Source organism: Triturus cristatus, chromosome 4_1 (genome assembly GCF_964204655.1).
Source record: "Triturus cristatus chromosome 4_1, aTriCri1.1, whole genome shotgun sequence".
NCBI classification, from domain to species: domain Eukaryota; kingdom Metazoa; phylum Chordata; class Amphibia; order Caudata; family Salamandridae; genus Triturus; species Triturus cristatus.
The window spans coordinates 249,749,584-249,769,347 of NC_140585.1; the positions used below are offsets into that span (position 1 = coordinate 249,749,584).

At 42.3% G+C, this 19,764-nt stretch overlaps 1 protein-coding gene across 1 annotated transcript in view; it reads right to left on the reverse strand.

Moving 5' to 3' along the window:
• Positions 1-19,764, reverse strand: part of LOC146854207 (solute carrier family 23 member 1-like) — a 379,286-nt gene that overhangs the window by 124,005 nt on the left and 235,517 nt on the right. The window contains exons 6-7 of the mRNA XM_085651987.1: positions 18,720-18,840; positions 4,556-4,712 (exon numbers count right to left, since the gene is read on the reverse strand). Coding sequence (XP_085508113.1) covers positions 4,556-4,712; positions 18,720-18,840 — 278 coding nt within the window. The remainder of the gene's footprint in view (positions 1-4,555; positions 4,713-18,719; positions 18,841-19,764) is intronic.

Below are 19,764 nucleotides of genomic sequence, written 5' to 3' on the forward strand. Positions count from 1 at the left end.
TACCCTTAGGGCAATCGACAGAACGGATTTTGAGAACTTAGTGCACTGAATGTGGTCAAGTACCTGCTTTCAAGCACTATGTTTTGGCAGAAAAATCCATTGGAAATGTCTAAAGTGGTTTTGGATCTTTTCACACTATGTTATTCATTAGTGTCACGTTGTGTGCATTTTGTACAGCAAATGTGTGTGTAGTGGTGTTTAAATGTCTGTAATCCAATACTAGAGAGTATGAATGGCCTGGTTTCCTTACTGGAAACAAAGGATTGTTCATAAGGGAGGTGCAACTTTCAATTACACCTTGCCATTCAAGTTGTTTGAGTATTTCTCTAACTTGTTTTTTGTCCTAATTTTTTATGGGGTATTTTCTTTGAGGTTTTGGGGCTGACCTCACTGGTGTGATGTGATAAGGGAAACCGTCATCCCACCCCACATGGTTGTGGTATAATGCATGACCTTGTACTAAAGCCCATTCCTTAGATTATGAATGTTTTACTGCATCTGGGATGAGGTCAGAAAAAGCAGGTAAAATTACTGTTTCACCCTCGGGGCAGTCCATCACAAACTCCTGTGGCTATTACTTTTCAGCAAAGAGAATGTCATAGCCGAAAGAAAAGTTCTTACAAAAGAGAACATTAATGGGGCGTTGTATTTCCCTCTCCATCTGGAGTGGCATCTCATATAGTTGATGCGGAACATTCGCTCTCCAATCCAGTGTTTCCACTTGGATATATGCACTCATTGCCACTGCTGCCAGACACTCCCTAAGATGCTAGCAAACTATCGTACCTTCTGCTGCGATTTCCAGAATGGTCAAAGCCTACTCCCCGCTCAGAAGCTGAGTCCTCAATATCCGTGGCCTGCTTGATTTTAGGACCAGCCACCTTCTTCTTTTTTAATTGAGGCTTGGACAGTGTAGGTTTGTCTTCCTGTTTAATAAAGTCAGATGAGCGTTGTGAGTCCTTCTTTGGTTTCCCATACTCCTCTGATTTGTGCTCTGATCGTCTCCCTCTCTCCTAATGTTTTTTGGATGAATCCTGAAAGGAACGAAAGGAACGTGTATCAGTATCCTGATACCTATCAGGTGTTTTAATATTTTTAGGGTTACACAGATTATAGCATTTTTTAGTAGACTTGTGTTACGGGCACCGCCTTGTGTTTTAGTCTTTTCTTTATTTATCTTATTATTCCATTTCTTAGTAGAAGAGTCCAATGCCTGCTGCGAGTTATCCTTACCAGAATTTCCCTTAATTTGTAGGTTGCTAGGTCTGGTTCCCAAATTATCTGTACCTATTGATGCATAAGTTTCCTCAATAATTGTTTGTAATTTTTGCTCCTGTTCTCCTGGAGCCAAATTTGCGAATCGCTGGTGTATAGCCAACGCTGCTGCTTCCCCTTTAATGTTACTTAACATTATGGCTGATACTGCGGCAAAGTTATCTATGAGCTTCGTCCCCAAATCCAGGGCAGGGGCTGCCCCCTACTCATTTTGGATCTGTTTAAACTCTGGCAAAACAGCTAATGAAGATGTACTGTGTGTTCTGGTATATACTGGGCAAAGACTGTACCCCTAGTGGTGCATTCTTCCACCGGGGGAACATCCCCATTGGCAAGCATATTGTGAGAATTCTGTTTCTTCTGAGGTCCCATATTGGGAAACACTGCTTCAAGCTCATTTGTTTTTTTGTGCAATCCAAACATTGTTTAAGAAGTTTAGTCTTCTGAATGGGTGATGCCAATAATTTTGCCCAAGAAGGAGGGTGACAATTTGTGTTTGTGTCAACCTAAGAGCTTTGAATGACAATATTGTGATGGATGTTCATACTCTGCTTAAAGTAAATAAACTGGTGAGCATGTAGACAGAGTTTATGGTGTTTCCAATTTCTCATTTGAGATCTGCGTTCATCAAATTTAATTGTGAGGTGAATACCAACACCACTAACATGGCCTGTACCAACCTAAAATAATGCAGTTTGGCCTTTTTTTGTGCACTCTCCATTTTAATGAGAATGTATCATGTATTTAATGATATGTATCTAAATGTAAAATACTTTCAGAACGATACATCAATTTATATCATCGATGGCGTTTTATATGAGCAAGCGTAGCTCATAGCTACATCTAAAGATCTAAAGGAAGCTACGCAGAATGTAAAAATAGTGCATCGATGGAGTATCAAGTTGTTTATGTTGGATAAATTATCACTGATAAGATCTTTTGCTCAACCACGAGCTAGTGGGTGAAATACATTGTGCAGCAGCTCCTGACTCAAAAAATGATGAATTCCAGTAAGTCGTGGCACTATCTAAATTGTGCAGCAAAGTTATGATAAATATTGCTGCAGTAATGAAAGCCATGTGAAAGTTTTTACTAACGGATGTAGAATATGAGTGAACTGGTTAACAGCGGGAGGTCATAGGGAAACTGAAGTGGGCTATTGTGTCTGCACCTATACTAAAAACCTTCTGTTTGGGGAGAATGTGTGTCATCACTGTTGATGCTAGTATCTTAGGGAAGGTGACACAAATGCATGGTGACACACAATGGAACGTGGTGTTTGCATCACACACTGAATGACAGAGTGAAGGTGTGCTGCAATTGAACACGTTTGGCCTGTATCTGTGCGGTAAATCATTTCTGGGGTTACATGTGGACGTAAGTGCCTTCTTAGAGCGGACCATGGACTTTGGCACATATTGGTTGAGTATTTTTTATGTTTCAGTAGTACTGTACGAAAGTCAGAATTGCTCCTGGGGAACAAAAATGTGACTGTAGATTTTTGGGTACAATTGCTGTATTATAATCTCCATGGAGGTGTGGAAGAGGACATGAGCATTATGGTAGTCGTCAACTATTCAAAAAAGCATTTTGCAATTCATAAAGTAGTATGCCTAATTTACTCATTTACGCACTCTTTTAGGAATATATGAAATGGCCCAAAAATATTTAAAATGCCATTATTTAGTGAATATTCATATACAGTTAGTACACCTAGAAAGGACAGTGCACCTTTCCACTTCACTGATAGGGAGTAGGCCATTTCAGGGCCAATGCACAAAAGCATGTCAGAGTATTCAAAAAGAGTACTCCTATAGTATTACTTCCTTTACTCATGATTACTTTAGTGAATCAGCCCCACAGTGTTCACAGGGTGACCCAAGCTATGTTGTGTGATTCTGAAATGAAGGAGGTTCTTATGTCGGAAGTGAAAAAAATATGTGCATGATAGCTTGCGATATGTGAATTTAGTGCATGGAGAGGGCAGTATGTAGGCTCAGGTTTCAGTTGATGGCATTTGGTTAACTAGAGCAGGCAGGAGCATGCCATCTGAGACATACAGTCCTAAATATTACATAGAGAGTGCAGAGGTTTTATGAACAGTACTGATGAGTTGGAATGCATGCCATTGCCAGTTTTCCAAAAATCTTTAAACTCATTCCATACGTTATACTTACTGATCCTCTTTGTACCTATGATAAATGTTAGAAAAGTACACCTAAATAAGCAGACATGGCTCGGTAAGATGGTTTTGAAAAATATATAAAGTAAAATGGGAACAGTACAAGGAATGCAAATACCAGGACAATATGAGAACAGTGTTTATTTATTCTATAGCTAGATACAAATATTTACAATAGTAATGCAGTATGTTAAGCCTATTAAAATTAAGAAGTCAAACATTAAACACATTTTAAAGAAATATCACTATAGTCTATGGAAAAGAGTTTTACAAACAGTGCAGTGCCTAAGGCAACCATTGAAGAATTAATAATTAAAATAATTTCCAACAGTCCTAATTCTTGCTTGTTTACAAAGGGGCCTTAAATATTTTCTTCATTTCTCCAGTGTAAAGGGCGTATCTGAAACAGATGGGACCTTGTAGGTTAGTACTGAAAACTACAGGGGCATTTCCAACAGGACAAATTCTGATTATTATTTTAAACTTTCAATATTAGACCATATCCACCTAAAATCCAGAATCATCATAAATTGGGATTAGGTAGAGTTCTGTACCAAATGTGGTCTCGTGCATATGAAGATAGTGCAAGGACTTCTTGGTACTGATATACTGCTAACTTGCGATAAAAGAAATGTCCTTTTCCAGTATTTTTAATAGCAGAGGCATACTCAATTTTCCATAACGGGTTCATATCTAAAGCCAAATTATAATTTCAAAATAGAGATGTTACATCTTAACTTCCTCACCAAACAAATGCTCACTATTAAAAATGTAATGAGGCGGATAGCAGCTATAGATGCTGCAATATTACTCAAAAGACTAACGAGAAACGTGATACACATAGCATGGACTTCCACCTACAAAGAAAAAATACCAAGTCCAGTCCTAATAACTTTTTGTCCAAATGCTTTGGGCAGATACAAGGCTCATCTTAGTAGCTTGGCTTCCAGTACCTTGTAGTCTATCCTATTTTTCAATGATAGTTTTGCAGCACCTTATGTTATCATGGGAAAAGGCTACTATTTGTAGACAAGGATCAGTGGCAGTTAGGAAAATGCAAATAATAGGACATATATAGATGAGTGGATAATACTGTACCAGGGTAGGGGAACCGGAACCATGGTGCCTCCGCAACAACCCTTCCTTTCACATCCGTCCGAGCCAAGTATCCGTAGCTCGCAGGGTTAGAAGGAAGAGCATTGGTCACAGTAAGAATGTAGCACACGATCCAAGAAATGCAGATCCCAAAAAGCATCTGTCCAATGAGAAAGAAGACAACAATTAATACATCATCATTGAAGCATTGGACTCTAGTTTCCAATAGTGAACAGCCACAAAATGTATACTCCCAGCGTTGCAAGGTCTTGCAAGCTCCACCCCACCACTTTACTAACAAATAGAGGCCATGAAGGACATTTATCACAATGTTTCTTTTTTATTTTTCAATACAATATTACGGGCATATCATCGCTTCCAACCAACGCGTTTCTGTCTCTCCGAGTTTCGTTTTGCCTGGGGACGAGCCTGGAGTGGTAAGGAGACAGCCAGGAGGAGGAGGACAGCCCGGGCAGGGCACGGAAGCGGAGAAGCACCGTGAACAGGTAAGCCTACAGCAGCCTCGGGGTTGGTGACAGGGGGTGGAGTGAAGCGGAATTCCATGGAGTTGTTAGCCAACTCTGTGGAATTCCATGAAGCGGCACTCCGCCAACTCCGCACACCCTTACTTCTGATCTGGATCCATGAAAATATAAAGTATAATAGCAAAGCATTTTCCTGAAGAGGACGAAACGTCCCCACTTTGCACACATAAGAATCAGCTTCTTAAATTAAAATATTAATGAATAGTTAATTTTCTTCTTTATTAATATTCCATATTCCCATTAGTATATATTGTTAGGGGACACACAATATCGTAATTCAAATCTTTAATTGTGAAAAAAAAACAATGCATTTCAGGCTTAGCCCTTCGTCAGAGAGTAGTTCCTAAACAGTAATACCACTAGTTAATTCAAAGATTCTGATTACCACCTAAATATTATAAAGTGCCCAAGTAATTAAACTGATAGTGGGAAAAGAACTAAAATATGCAAGATCCTTGATTCATTCCTTAATTAGTTACGTCAAGTAAGTCTAGTGCAACACAATTGTGTAAAGAGACTGTGAATAATCTGTTATATACTTGCTGAACATCAATGTGATAATCATCTCCAAAAAGTAAATCACCATGACGCATGCTCAAATGCAGATTTCAGCATAAAGCAAAATAAAAAGTGAATTCATCCATTGTGTAATAGCTATTCACCAACGCGATAACCATATAAAAAAAATTACCGTGATTCTCGTATGAGCCCCTATATGTATGTTTAACCGCAACCAGCCGGTATGTGATAGCTGCTAATCGAACTGATAATCATGTCTCAATGTAACCGTGAATCTCATGTGCCTCAATACGCCTGCTTCAACTCAAATCACAAAACAAAAAACACAAAAAACACAAGCAAATTCATGCGTACGTCACATATGTAATAAAGTCAAACCGAATCGGTTCGGGAGAGAGAACGCTCTGATGTCCTCTCAACTTGGCTTTACCGGAGAGGTGCAGGAACCTGGGTAGGGGAAATAGATAAAGGCCTTCAAAAGAGAGCAACCGGAAATATACATGGACCCAGGTAAGTAAAAATAAAAGAAGGCTTCAGGTAGGTGAAATAGAAACAGGCTTCAAACGAGTGAAAGACTGACAAGAGTAAGTGACTCGAGGATTTTCAAAAAACAATATGGTTCTCAAATTGAAATAGTGTGATACTAAACAATTATGGAGGTATAGAAATAAAATCAAAATCAAAATGATGAACGGAAACATTTTTCAAACAAATGCCAAAAGAGAAATACAGGTATAATGTTGACATATCAAGCAACTACATATACAGTTCAAAAAAGATTAGTGCAACCTCATAGGAAACAACTAAAGTCCATTCGTTCATTGAGTCCCTTAGGACTGATCGAGTCCAGATGTTTCATCCAGTATGTTTCTCTTTGAAGAAGGTACTTGCTATTGTCTCGACCTTCCTTAATAAGTACCTGTCTAGGACCAAGGACTGGAGATGACTCACATTATGGTTATGTGTATTAAAATGTGCAGCAATGGTATATTTGGGGTTTTTGGTTCAGATGTTACTCTTATGTTCTGTCAGCCTTACTTTTATTTTTCGTTCAGTTTTCCCCACAGTCCACAGGGGCACTGCAACAAGTAGATTACATTTTTTTAATCACAGGTTGCTGTGGTTTGTAATATGATAGGGGTGCCTTGAACCGGGTGCATGATCGAAATGCCTTTTATTATGTTGTTACAACTCCCAAAGTTGAGACAAGGTGTAGTACCTTTGTGTACCTGGCTGTGTGATCTCTGGTTTTGGTGAGTAATTCCTTTAGATTTCTTGTTCTCTGGTAAGCAAAAAGGGGTTGATGTTTAAATGTGCCTTTAAATTCAACCTCCGTTCGAAGCATTAGCCAATATTTTAAATTGTTTTGCTTACCATCACATTGGTCTAGCAGCATTGTTTATAACAGGGTGTTCTTTTGCAACTTAACATGTGAAGGTTTCCCTGCTGTTGATCAAATTTTGTTCTGAAAGCCATCAAACATGTAGTATTAGTCTGATACTCCAGTGCCTCCTCCATTATTCTAGTCAGTTTTGAACCACATATGTCAATTTGATCCAGGCTTATTTCTATTTAATATGTAGGTATAGTCTTTAAAATGCTAACATCCTCCACATCCACTCTAGTGCATTTACTGAAGTTGATGAATCTGGCCAATCAATGTATGAAGCATCATTCCCAACTTTGGGTGACAAAAGTACCCTACCCTATATCTCCACTGAAATTTTGCCTACTTTATTCACTAGACGTTGTCACATGTGTAATAAATGATGTAGAAGCTTTAGAATTAATTCCATAATCCTCTGTATAGTCTAAAACACAGAGGAATTAAATCCAAACTGGGGTTAATAATTAGTAGATTTACATTTCATTAGTAGCAAACCCTAATTAGCAGTAATATTCAAATAGTCTTACAACGTACTAATAGAGGTATTATCATGGGAGAAAAGTGGAGGAGGAAATAGATGTGGAAGTTAATATTGTTTTCTCAATGCCTTTTCCCTATTATTAATATTTCGTGTGTGTAAAGTTTTGCTAGTTGTTTTGAGGTGATGGAGCAGTTTGCTACACAATAGAGATATCCTTCTCACTATTGTCCCCTTCGAATGTTGGTGTTGTGATTGGTTCTGTGCCTCTGAATGTTGGTGTTGTGATTGGTTCTGTGCCTCTGAAGTGCCCTGTCACTGACTTCCTGGCAATTGAACCTTATCAGAGCATTCAGCTTAGGAAATGTTGATTTTCTGATAGAAATAACCTACTCTGTTTGATTTGCACCCCGCCTGGGAGTATAATTCCAATTTTCATATCACAACTGCCTCCTCCACATCTGACAGCTCTGGTCCCAATATTGTTCCACCAAAACAATGTCTGCCTTCCTATCCCCCACTCTCTCCTCGCTGCTGAAGTTTACACATTCACAAAACAATCATATCCTGGCACTTGTCTTATGGGTTATTTCTTCCCCTACTGCAGTTATTCCCACAGGCAATCCTTTCTGGCTGCTGACTATAAAGAAGTTCCACATACTCAATTAACTTGGTACTTAATTTGTCTTTTTCTTTAACATTGCCTTTGTTTATTCCAAATCATTGTAACTGGTCATTGGTTCTCTGTATGGCTATTATGTCTTGCCCTGTGGGGCTGGAATCCCAAGCTACAATCAGGGACTTCATAGTTACAGGCACAGCATTTTGCTGACATTGGGCAAGATTTAGGAAGACGAGTGACGTGATATGTGGAATTTATGATCTTCTCTGCCCACAATCACTAAGTGCTGTGGCACCTTCTAAAACATATGTTCTGTATTGTTACAGATAATGCCAGCCTCATGCATTCGTCTGGTTGCCTTCCTCTAATTGGAATTCCATGTTACAACCGGAAATTCCATAGCTGTAAGATCAACATCTCTGAATGCTTTTTGTGATACTTAAAAGTCAAGTGAACTTCCTCTGTAAACAACCATAGCCGTTCAAATATTCCTGCCACAGCTAGAAGGGTGTTCAGCTGTTCAGACCCTGTATTTGATATTCCACTGTATTTGATTTTACTAGCTTCGAACAGGCTGTACCAACTGGAAGATGAAACAGCAGGTTTTTGCAACAATCTGAATGAAGTTTGATTCCATAGAGGTCCACCCGTTATGCGCTTGGCTGCAGTTGGAAGTGGAGATGTTTGCCAGCTGGTTACCTTTACTCGAAGCCTGTGCAACAGATGCGATTCCACAAGACTGGCATGCATTTTCTCAATTACCGTGCCATTTCTATGCTTTCACAAGTTTTGACTATCATTCAGAGGTAACAATCCACATGTTTGCTAGTTGCTCCAAAACAAAGCTTATCTCTAATTTTGCTGTGTCGATTTCGGGGCTTCCTGAAATGTTCACGGCCTCTCTAATCTCCTACAGGAGGTAAACCCGAGATCTGTCTCCAGAACGAAGAGGCACTGTAATGCCTGTTGGGCTGCCTGGGTTCACTGATGCTTGCAAAGGTACACACGTCCTATTGCTGATAATGTGAAAGAAATCAATTTCCTTGCAGAGCTTTGCAATCAATGACTCTCTTACTGTTACATTGTTGCTAACAGGTCTGGTCATGCAGTAGGCCACAGATTAGATTGGAGGGGCTGAATTTTCTCTTGGTAATGCTACAATCTTAAGAATTTGTTTGATCTTATTCTGTATTATTCTGGTAAGGATGCAGCAATGTATGCTTTCTGACTCTGATGATGTGATCCACTCACTTTGTCTTTTCACCCTCAAACCAGCCTGAGTCTCACCTAGGCTGGGGATCTCTCGTCATTCAAACTCCACTAGAGGCACCTTATTTCACACGTGGAGCTCCTGGATCAATCTTCAGACACACAGCACATCATAGGCCAACAGCTCCCCAAGAAGGACAGTTATCCAACAGCTCACTTGATAGCACCAACCACCTGCGGGTCACGACCAACCCCTACTACAAGAGTAGTTAATTGTGTGGATCATCCAAACAAGGCTTCAAACAAATCCTTGAAAACATGATCCTCAACCAGGGTTTGGCTACTACATTTTACTGATGTGTAGCAAAAGAGTCATAGGCCTTGGCGCAAGCAAGCACAAAATCCTCCCGCCTGCCTCCATCAGCTGGTTAAGGTAGTAAATTACAGCTATAGGCGGTGTTCAGTGGTCCCCTAAGACTCCTGAGCCCCAGTTCAACCACACCTGCTGCACTGTTGATTGCTATGCTCTTGCTTTTATTCTAGGTTTGCTGTGGTTGCGCTCTGTGATTGCAGCTACTTCCTAAAATGGGAACATCTTGTCCCTGTTTTAATATCCTAATAGCTGAGTCAATTGGCAAACTCCTTATTTTTGACAGTGGAAACATTTTCAATTCACAACAGAATATGTATTCCCTATTCCATTGTAAATATGCACCCCTCAGTGAAAGTACACTCTATTGCTGCTCCAGGAGACAGAGTCCTGTAGACTTACCTGAATGCTTATTTTTAATTATGCTTTGCAGTTGTTATATGGTACACTGTATGTTCTACCTATGGCCTTACCTTTAATGCGCTGCATCACTTTCCATTTCTGCTTTAAAATACATCCCAGATATAAAATATCACATCACTCCCTACTTACACATTAATATTACTAATAATAGTGTTTTAGATGACACAAATCTTAAAATGTTTGTACACAGCTTTATATGTATGTATCTGTATATGTATGTATGTGGTATTTATATAGTACAAACATAGCCAAAAAGCACAGATTAAAAGGCAAAGGCAGAAGTAGCTGCTGGTGTCAGGGCAGAGTGGTGGGGCAGGGGTAATGGAGGGCTACTGGACGAGAAAATATTTTGAAAAAATCAAATAAAAAGAATTTACCTGCCGCTTCGCTGTTCTTCTGCTCCTCTCTGGCTCAACTGCAGCACAGGCTCCCAGACTTCTATTCGGCCAATACAGATGCTACTCTCATGCTGCTGACAGCATGAGAGCAGCGTCAAGTTTGACCTGAGCGCCCTGGATTTGTGCTCCCAGAGAGACTAGGAGCCTGTGCCTGCTTTCTCCACCCAGCAACGCAGCTCAGGTTGTAGACATCTCAGTGCGCATGTCAGTATGGCCGCCCTAAGACGACCGGCCAAATTCACATGCGCACTGACAGCAGTGCCCACCACTCGGTGACTGCCCCTGAGATTGCTTCACCCCCCCAGACTCTTCCCTTAGAACTTGAAAAACAAAACGATAATAAACCTGTTTTATTATTGTCTGATTTTTCAAGTTTTGAGGCTGCTGACAAGAGAGTGCAACGCTCCTCTGCCATAGCGGAGGAGCCACAGCTGAAAGGCAGTCAATGTGTCACTGCAGGGTAGCTGGCTTCTGAGAGCAAAAGTGGTCTGTTACAGCATCATGCAGTAGGGTTCTTTAAAGAGGTTCATCTTCAGCTCTTGCCTAAATTGGAGCAGGGTTCATCTGTACTGATCAATCAACAACATTAATTTCCTGGGTATGTAGATGGTGAAGGCATGTTGTCTTGTTTTGTTACTTTTTTGCACTTCTTCATCACAATTCTGTGTCAGGACTCGGATGTGAGAATTATGCTCTTCTTTCTTCGTTTTTATTATAACAGCAGCCATGACAAATAACCATAACAAACATCAGCCAATGGGGCGCCTCGACATCTCTTTATCCGCTCTTGTCCTCTCTCTCTCTCTCTCTCCTTCTTCGCTGCTCAGCAGCCATGTGTTGAAGAGTATTTGGACTCAGTTTACTTGTGACTTCCTTTCATGTCTTATTGCTGTGCTTGTACGATTTATTCCTTGTGTGTTGCTTTGCTGGAATGGGCAGTGATTCTGCCTTCATTGCCAGCAGCCCCCGGAACGCTTAGACACTTCTTTTGCGGCTGCCTTGTTTTCTGCTTCACAGTTGGGCCTCACTGCAGGGCGCACTCCGGTCCTCCGGCTGCCAGAGGGCATGTACCCCTCGCGTCTCACGCTACTGTGAAGAATGCTTCTCCTGACCTCCGCAGATCGAAGGACGCACAGCCAAGCGCCTCCGTCTGCAGTATAGGTTGGTTCCTAAGTGTCGTCCCCAACCCACTTGGAGTCCTGACATCCTGAGGGGTCGGTACGAGCATTTCAATGGTGATTAATTCCCGCTACTGTAACTGACACAACCCAGGTGGTGATTAATAGCCCATTCAATCCTAAGGGCATAAGGTGTCTGGTGACACTGTTGCTTCCTAATACAGGTATTGATTGTAGCGCTGCGCTAGCTAAACACTCTATTTATGATATGCGCACTCCCCCACTCGCCTCGGATGGATCCCTCACGACGTCTGATCGTGATTCTGACCATGAATGGTCCTGGTGACCAGTGACTAGCCCCCCAGAGGGGACACGCCCTAACGTGGATGGGCCCCGAGGACAACTGTCTGACATGCTAGACACAGAGGAGTTGATGCACCCTTGCTCCTCTGAGTGGACACCTGGGGACACGGAAGCCACATAGGTGGCAGGGAGGCTACATAAAGCCCTGGATAAAGAAATACAAAACCGCCTTTGGGCAGGGAGCACCCGCCCCTCATTGAATGGCAAAGAAGCTGTAATGCCAAATACATCAGGGACCCAAAGAAGGGCATTGACAGGTCCTACCGATCATGCCAGGATAAGCTCCTGGATGTGACAGGGCCATTGACCAAAATATTGGACATGGTGAAGGATGCAAAGGCATCAGGGACACTCATTTCTCCAGAGGTACTTTTGGGTTGGGTCCAGCTGCCATTATTTTCCTTGGTAGTGCCAATAGAGCCATCTCTACCGAGAGGCACCTCCTCCTGATAAAAATAGAACCCAATTTGGAGGATCTGGCAACAAAGGAAGCTGGGCATGTGGCACAGGGTGGGCTCTTCAGTGAACCTGTCATCGAAGAACTCAGAAAATCTGACTGAATGTTCAACTCCCTAGACAAAGCCCAATAATCTATCAAACATATATTCATCCCTCTGGTTTTCATCAGGGCTGGCTGCAGCACGGGGCACACAGCCAGCCGTCCCCAGTCTCACACTCCAATAGAGGCCAGCCCTCCAGGCGAGGTCAATGGCAGGACTCCTCCAGCATCAGGGGTTTCTACCCGACCAGAGCATACCTTTTGCACAGGGGATCTTGCAGCAGTTCCATAGATGGAGGCCCTTCCACCAACACATACGGTCAGTCTAACCCTCATTTCACACAGGCGTTTGGGGGTTATTTGGTACATTTCGTTGACATTTGGAGACTTCCAGCACCTGGGTGCTCCAGATCATTCAGGGTTTCCACGTGGAGTTCTATGGGTCTCCCTTCAAACTTTTCCCTCCTCGACCTCTCTGGTTCTCGGAGCAAGAGGCCACCCTTATCCAGGTAGAGATCCAGGAGCTCCTTTCCAAGGGAGCCATTCTCAAGTCCAAACCCCACCCTTCTTGTTCCACAACAATTTTTTTCTGGTGGAGAAATGGGTTGGGGGCCAGTGCCCATTGATCAATCTCCTGGAATTCAATGCATGGCTTCATTTCAAGATGCTTACCTGATAATCCCAATCTTCCCACCACATCGCCGGTACCTTCAGTTCCAAGGGCACAGCTATACCTTCAAGTTCAACTCCCCTCCCTTCGGCCTCTCCTTGGCACCATGGTGTTTCACCAAGATCCTCAAACCTGAGGTAGAGCACCTTAGAGCCTCAGGGATATACGTGATAGTAAACTTGGACGACATGTGCACAATGAACCAATGTCCTTGCAAATTATCTGCATATCTGGGGAAAACTGTGGATCTCCTCCAGTCCCTGGGATATTTTATCAACCGTAAAACATCAGCCCTGGTCCCTTCTCAAACTCTTGCCTTCCTGGCTTCGTTATCAACTCGGTGGAGATTACTCTAAGCTTGCCATCCAGGAAAATAGCCAAAATACTGCACAAGGTACGCACGACCCTGTCCATGTCGTCTACCTCCCTCTGACAGATTGCAATGTGGTTGTCATCCTCCATTCAGGCCATCTTCCCAGGACCTCTGTATTCCTGGGTTCTGAAACGGGTGAATGAGTCTCACTTGTGCCGTGGCCACAAGTACTCCCAATATGTCCCCCTCGCAGAGGAGGCCAAGGACAAACTGGGATGATGGCTCTCACACATGGAGGTCTGAAACAGGCATGCCATCTTCGGTTCCCAACCAGATCTCATGATGGAATCTGGTGCCAGTGGCACTGGTTGGAGTGCGCAGTTCACCATGGGGGCGGATGGTCCGCAGTAAACAGGCCCTGCATATCAATTATCTAGAACTGATGGCTGGCTCCTTCGCGGTAAAGTGCTGGGCCAAAGATCACGCACAGTGTTACATTTACCTAAAAATAGACACTGTAGCGGCAGTCCATTATATCAATCATCTGTGGGGCACTTGGTCCAGGGCCCTCTCAGAGCTGACCAAGATTTTTGGGGAGTATTGCTTCGAATACCAATTTTCAGTGATGACAGAACACCTTCTGTGGACAGCCAACCAAGTCGTGGATTGACAATTACGACATCTCAAGGATTGGAGCCTGTGGAAATTGCTTTTGGCCATGTACCAAGCCCTCTCAGACCGATGGGGTCAGTTTACAATAGACCTGTTTTGCTTCCCGTCTAGGCCACCAACTTCCCCGGTACTTTAGTGGGAGACTAGACCCCGGCGCAGTAGCGACCGATGCCTTCCTTCAGGACTGGTCAGTGGAGAAAGACTCATTCTTTCCTCCCTTTGCCATTATAATGAGACTAGCTGCGCAAACAAGCAGGCAATTGGCGGATCTGGTGGTAGTGACCCCGATGTGGATATCGCAAGTCTGGTTTCCAGTTCTGGTAGAATTTTCTTGGGATTTTTCAATCCATCTACCCTAGATCAGGCCCTCCTCAGCATTCCCTCAGCGGATTCCCATCATCTGAGGATGAACGGAACCCTACAACTCAAGGTGTGGAGGATTACGGGTCTCAATGGCAGGTTCCAGGACTTTAAAAAAGCATTGTGGACATCCTCTCTAAAGCATGAATAGACGGTACAGTCAATCGATACCAGTTGGCTTGGTCTCGATGGTTTGGTTAGTGCCAGCAGACGAACCTGAAAACCGTAGGGACAGACATTGTTTGTATCTTGAATTTTTGTGCCTCATTAGCTTCCGGTGGGATGGCCTATAGATCAGTCAATACCTTACGGTCATTAATTTCTGCGGGCCATGCCCACGTGGGAGACCTCCTAGTCGGGGAATATCCTCTGGTCCGAAAAATGCTAAAAGGCATCCGTTTGTCTCTTCGTCTGGAGTCGAGGTACTCCATTCTTTATGATGTCAATAATGTCTTGAACCATTTTAACTCATGGCCTAGAAACATATACCTTTTTTTGCAAACTGCTGTAAGCTAAGTTGGCCACTCTCGTGTGTCTGAAATGCTTGCAGAACCGTATCAGACATTCAGCCTTGGATATTACAGGGAGGACATTTACCCCAAATGGGGTCGTCTTCTATGTCTCTAGGCAAATTAAGTGTAACTCGGACCTTATCTCATACCCGACTTTTGCGGAATCCCCAAAACTGTGTGTTGTTCACTGTATTGAGGTGTATGAAGCCTTAACCAAGGAGCTGCATGCCTATGGGGAACAAAAGTTGCTCATTGCCCTTAAGAAACCGTATAAGGTGGTCTCTTCCCCGACCATTGTACGATGGGTTCGAAGAGCCATGCAAGAGGCGGGCATTGACACAAAGGTATTCGGGGCACATTCTACCAGAGGAGCTATGGCATTGAAGGCCTTCACTCTCAGAGCTTGTTTGGAGGATATTTTGAATTCGTTGGACTGGTCTTCAGATTCGACTTTAAGAGGCACTCCTTCAAGCCAGTTCCCTCCATTGTGGCTCTAGTGGTGGACAAGCTTTAAACTAGGATAAGCCTTGCCTCTGGGTCCTAACATAGAATTAAAAATGTCCTAGCTAATGAAATGGGAAGTTTCAATTCAATTAAGGACACGGAAGCAAGGATTAGACCACCCGATGTTTTTTCGCATCATTGACCACCCTTTGGACAGCGGATCTGTTTAATTGGTGTAAGTAATGTATTTGATATTATGGTGTTAAGATGACTAAGATATCAATTCTGTCTGGGGCCGATAAGTCCTTTTCTTAGGCATTGTACTGGTGTCACTTGTATTGCTTTTTCCTTGGGAGTACATGTGAATTAATAGATCTTCCACTTATGGTATTTGTCACAGGAAGAAAGAGGAAGAGAGAGAGAGGGGACAAGAGTGGATGAAGAGATGTCCTGGTGCCCCATTGCCAGAAGAACGTTTCTCTTCATTTTCCCTGAGGTTATGGGAAATGAAGTTTGTAATGGTTATTTGTTATGGCTGCTGTTATAATAAAATCAAAGAACGAAGAGCATAATCCTTGCCTCACTGTCCTTAATAGAACTGAAACTTTCCATTACGATAGCTAGGAACTTTTTCACTCCAAAGATGTCCTTCCTGTCCGTGTGCCAGAGCCTCTGAAGCTGGATAGGTTGTCAGCTAGACAGGCAGTAGTGCTGTTGCGATGGCTTATAGATAATACAGCCAGTTTTGAAGATGGTATGGCCAGGAAGGGTGAGCCATTTGGGTTCCATGATGGTAGGGGTGGTGTGGTCTTACTTCTTCAGGCCCTTGATGAGGCATGGTGTGGCATGTAGAGTGCCTATAAGGACGTCAGTCTGCAAAGTTGTTGAGCATGAAAAGGCAGATATGAGTATATGACTGCTTGAATAGCAGCTTTGAAGTTGCTTTATAGGAGGAATAGTTTTACTCTATTTAGTAGAGAGAGCTAATACCAGGCTGCCTTGGTTTTCTTTATGATGTCTTCCTTGAGAGTGTCTAGGGTGACTCCAAGTGGCCTGGCACTGGATGAAAGTGTGGGGTCAAATCCATCTAGGTTCTTGTTGTCGAGCCAGGATTGCACTCGTTGTTATGGTATACGTATCCTACTAAATAAATAGGACTGAGTATTAGGACAACAAAAACATCAGAGTATAGGGAGTGAGTTCATCTATAACGTCAGCAAGCAAATTACCTAGTGCCTAGCTATCTCACAGTGCCTCACCTGAACCCCTAATTGATTCAGGGTAGAAGGTGAATTGTGAGAACCTCAAACACGACCGCACTAATTCCCAAGGAAATCGTGAAAACAGATCTAGCCTTTCGTTGTTTACTTATGCATGCCAAAGTGAACACAAGAAAGATGTGAATAAAAGTTTTCAAACATTTATTAAAACAATCACGTTTTGCATAAAGAGAATGAGCTGTGAAATTAAGCAGATGAGACAAAGCTATGTAACCAGCATGGTGAAAAAGATAAAAAAAATTCAACCATGGAATGTTACTTTGTAATTATTGTACTCCTATCTGTTACTACCTATTCTATAAGAGCAAAACGGCAGTGCCCTCTGCCAGATCTATAAGGATAGCCAGACCCCCATACAGGTATGGATAGATGTGCCAGGGAGCGATCTGATGTAGAGTAGGCCATCGTCCTCTGGAGAGAGAAAGGGCAGATTCAGCAGAACTTCATCTCGAACCCAGTGTGTTTCCAGACAATCCCAGGCCAAAGTGATCGTCTGAGGAATGTAGCTCAGGGGCTCTTTATATGATCAAATCACACTGTTTCAGAGGCGCAGTGCTGATGCAATTATATGTTTGGGTTACAGGAGCGGTATCAACCAAACAAGTAATACTAGAATATCTCATTCTGTGTTCCTAGCCCTGGACAGAGAGTACCAATTATATGATGAGAAATACTTACTAGAAATAAGCTGCATGTACAGTGCATTCTCAGTACATTATCAGGCAAGCATAAATGAGTAAAAGTCAACATTAAAAAAATGATGTAAAGCTAAAATATTCAACCAAAAATGTGTCACTAAAATGGAGAACGAAGTTGGGCCCAAGTAGGCCTTACAACAGTTGCTTGTTGTGCTTGGTGAATAGCATACATCCATTTTGTGGGTTAAGCTTCAGGTAGGTGCTGGACATCCAGTTGTAAATAAGGCGCAAGCCATGTTTGAGATGTTGCAGCAGAAGAGACTTTCAAATATGTTATATGCCCTCCTCAAATTGATGTATTTGTATGCTATTGATGAGTACAGTGCTATGTAGATGCTGAGGATGAGGGGTGACAAGACTGATCCCTGAGGAACTTTGCAGAATATCAGGATCTGTGTGGATGTAGAGGGATCAATGTGAATTAATTGGTTTTGGTTGAAAACCTAAAGTTTGCAGTGAATCCCATTCAAGACTTGTGTTGCGTTGAAGGCAGCTGAGAGGTCCAATATTATCAAGAGGCAGGAACAATTTTATCTGTAGTCAGAAGGGCATAGTCTGTTTGTAAGGTGGCTGTCTCCATGCTGCAGCATTGTCTGAAGCTGAATTTATGCAGAAGACTGTTGTTGATGTGATCTTCAAGTTGTGGACAGACTGCTTTTTTCATGATTTTACCAATGAAGGGTAGGCAAGTGGAGGTCCGGTAGTCGATCGTCAGAGTCCAATGTGACTTTCTTCAGGAGTGGGAGAATCTGACTTGCCTTGATTTGTATGTGAGCATTTGAATACCTGGTGCTATACCAACTTCACTGTACTGATTTTATCAATCTGAAAAAAGCAGGGCATTATTTTCTAGGGTTCACATTGTTTTATTATTGACATTTGCATAGCAACAGGCTGACAAATGAATCGCCTTGTAGTGAAGGGAAACTGGTTGAGGTTCTACTGGCCCTTGACTACCGTGACCCAATAGATGGAACACATAACAGTGAGGAGCACCTGTTCCTTGCATACCAAGGTGCAGTGTAGTTCAATTGTGCAAGCTAAAATAAGGTTGCATTGGTCTTGTTCACCAAGGTCCAACATAGAAAACATAACCTTTCCAACAAAACATAAATCAAGTATTTAAAGGGGCTACTCAAAATGTTGACATGCCAGATTTAAAATTCATATATGTGCTGACAACATAAAACATGTTTAGACCCTGGTCAGTCTAGTGCTCCTATGTTCTAGTTAAGTTGCAGTAGTTGCCCCTTAAGAGGTTTGTTAGAAGCCCAAACAATAACTCACCGGGAAAAGCTGAAAGATGTTAAGTCTGGTGAAGTGGCACTTCCGAGCTGTGGTAAAGGTTGGACACGGCACTGGAATCTTGCGCAGATACTGAGAGAACACAATGATGAGGAAGCATGTCCTGCAACAGACAACAAATTATAAGAAAACAAAACAGGTGCAAGAATGCTGCACAGCCTCTCAATTTTAGGTCTGGAACAAGGCTACGCTGATAACCGGTGTCTCACAACAAGAACTGAATGGCTATGGTACTGTCCCTGCAGAAACTATCTGAAATGATTTGTCCATGAACACGCAATAACGTCAGCATTGCACTTCCCTCTATTGCTAGCAGCATCTGATTTATTTTCCAAAACTCTCACAATTTTCCGTATTGATTCAGCATAAGAAAAATAACAGTTATTGCGTAATTCAACTCCATATTTGTGTTCCTTTTAAAAAGCCCTATCATCTGTATTCTTTGTTTATTTTTTATAAAAACCTACTCTCAATCTGTAGATAATGGCGGCTCTTCTGAAGGCATTGAAAGTTTGCTGAGCGGTTGTAAGGTTTTCAAAAACAAAATCCAAAAGCAGAGGTTTGTTTTTGAAAACAAAATACTAATAACTCGCATCTTGGCTTTTTTCTCCCTGGATCTGAGAGTCATTTTTATATATTTTTCTGTTTCAGATCACCTGCCTTTCCCACACGCTAAATCAAGCTCCACTGTGCCCTTCCAGACAGGGCTCAAAATATGAACATCTGTTTTAGTCTTCCCCCACAAGGGACATTCGAGTCCCAACGCCTGGGCTGTCTGGTTGGGATCCTAGACTTGATTCAGCCTTATGGAGTATCATCAGTAAGGTACAACTCAAGTCCTTTAGGTACCATGAGCTAAGGGGCCTACGTTTGGGCCTACCATGCCACTCAGGGTGTCTCACTGAAAAAACAAAAAAACTGATGGATGGAATATTTGAATAAATATCAACCATCTGTAATCATTCTGAGCTGCATTCCATTCCAGTGTTTTTCCCCCCGATGTAATATTCCATACAGAAACCAGCCA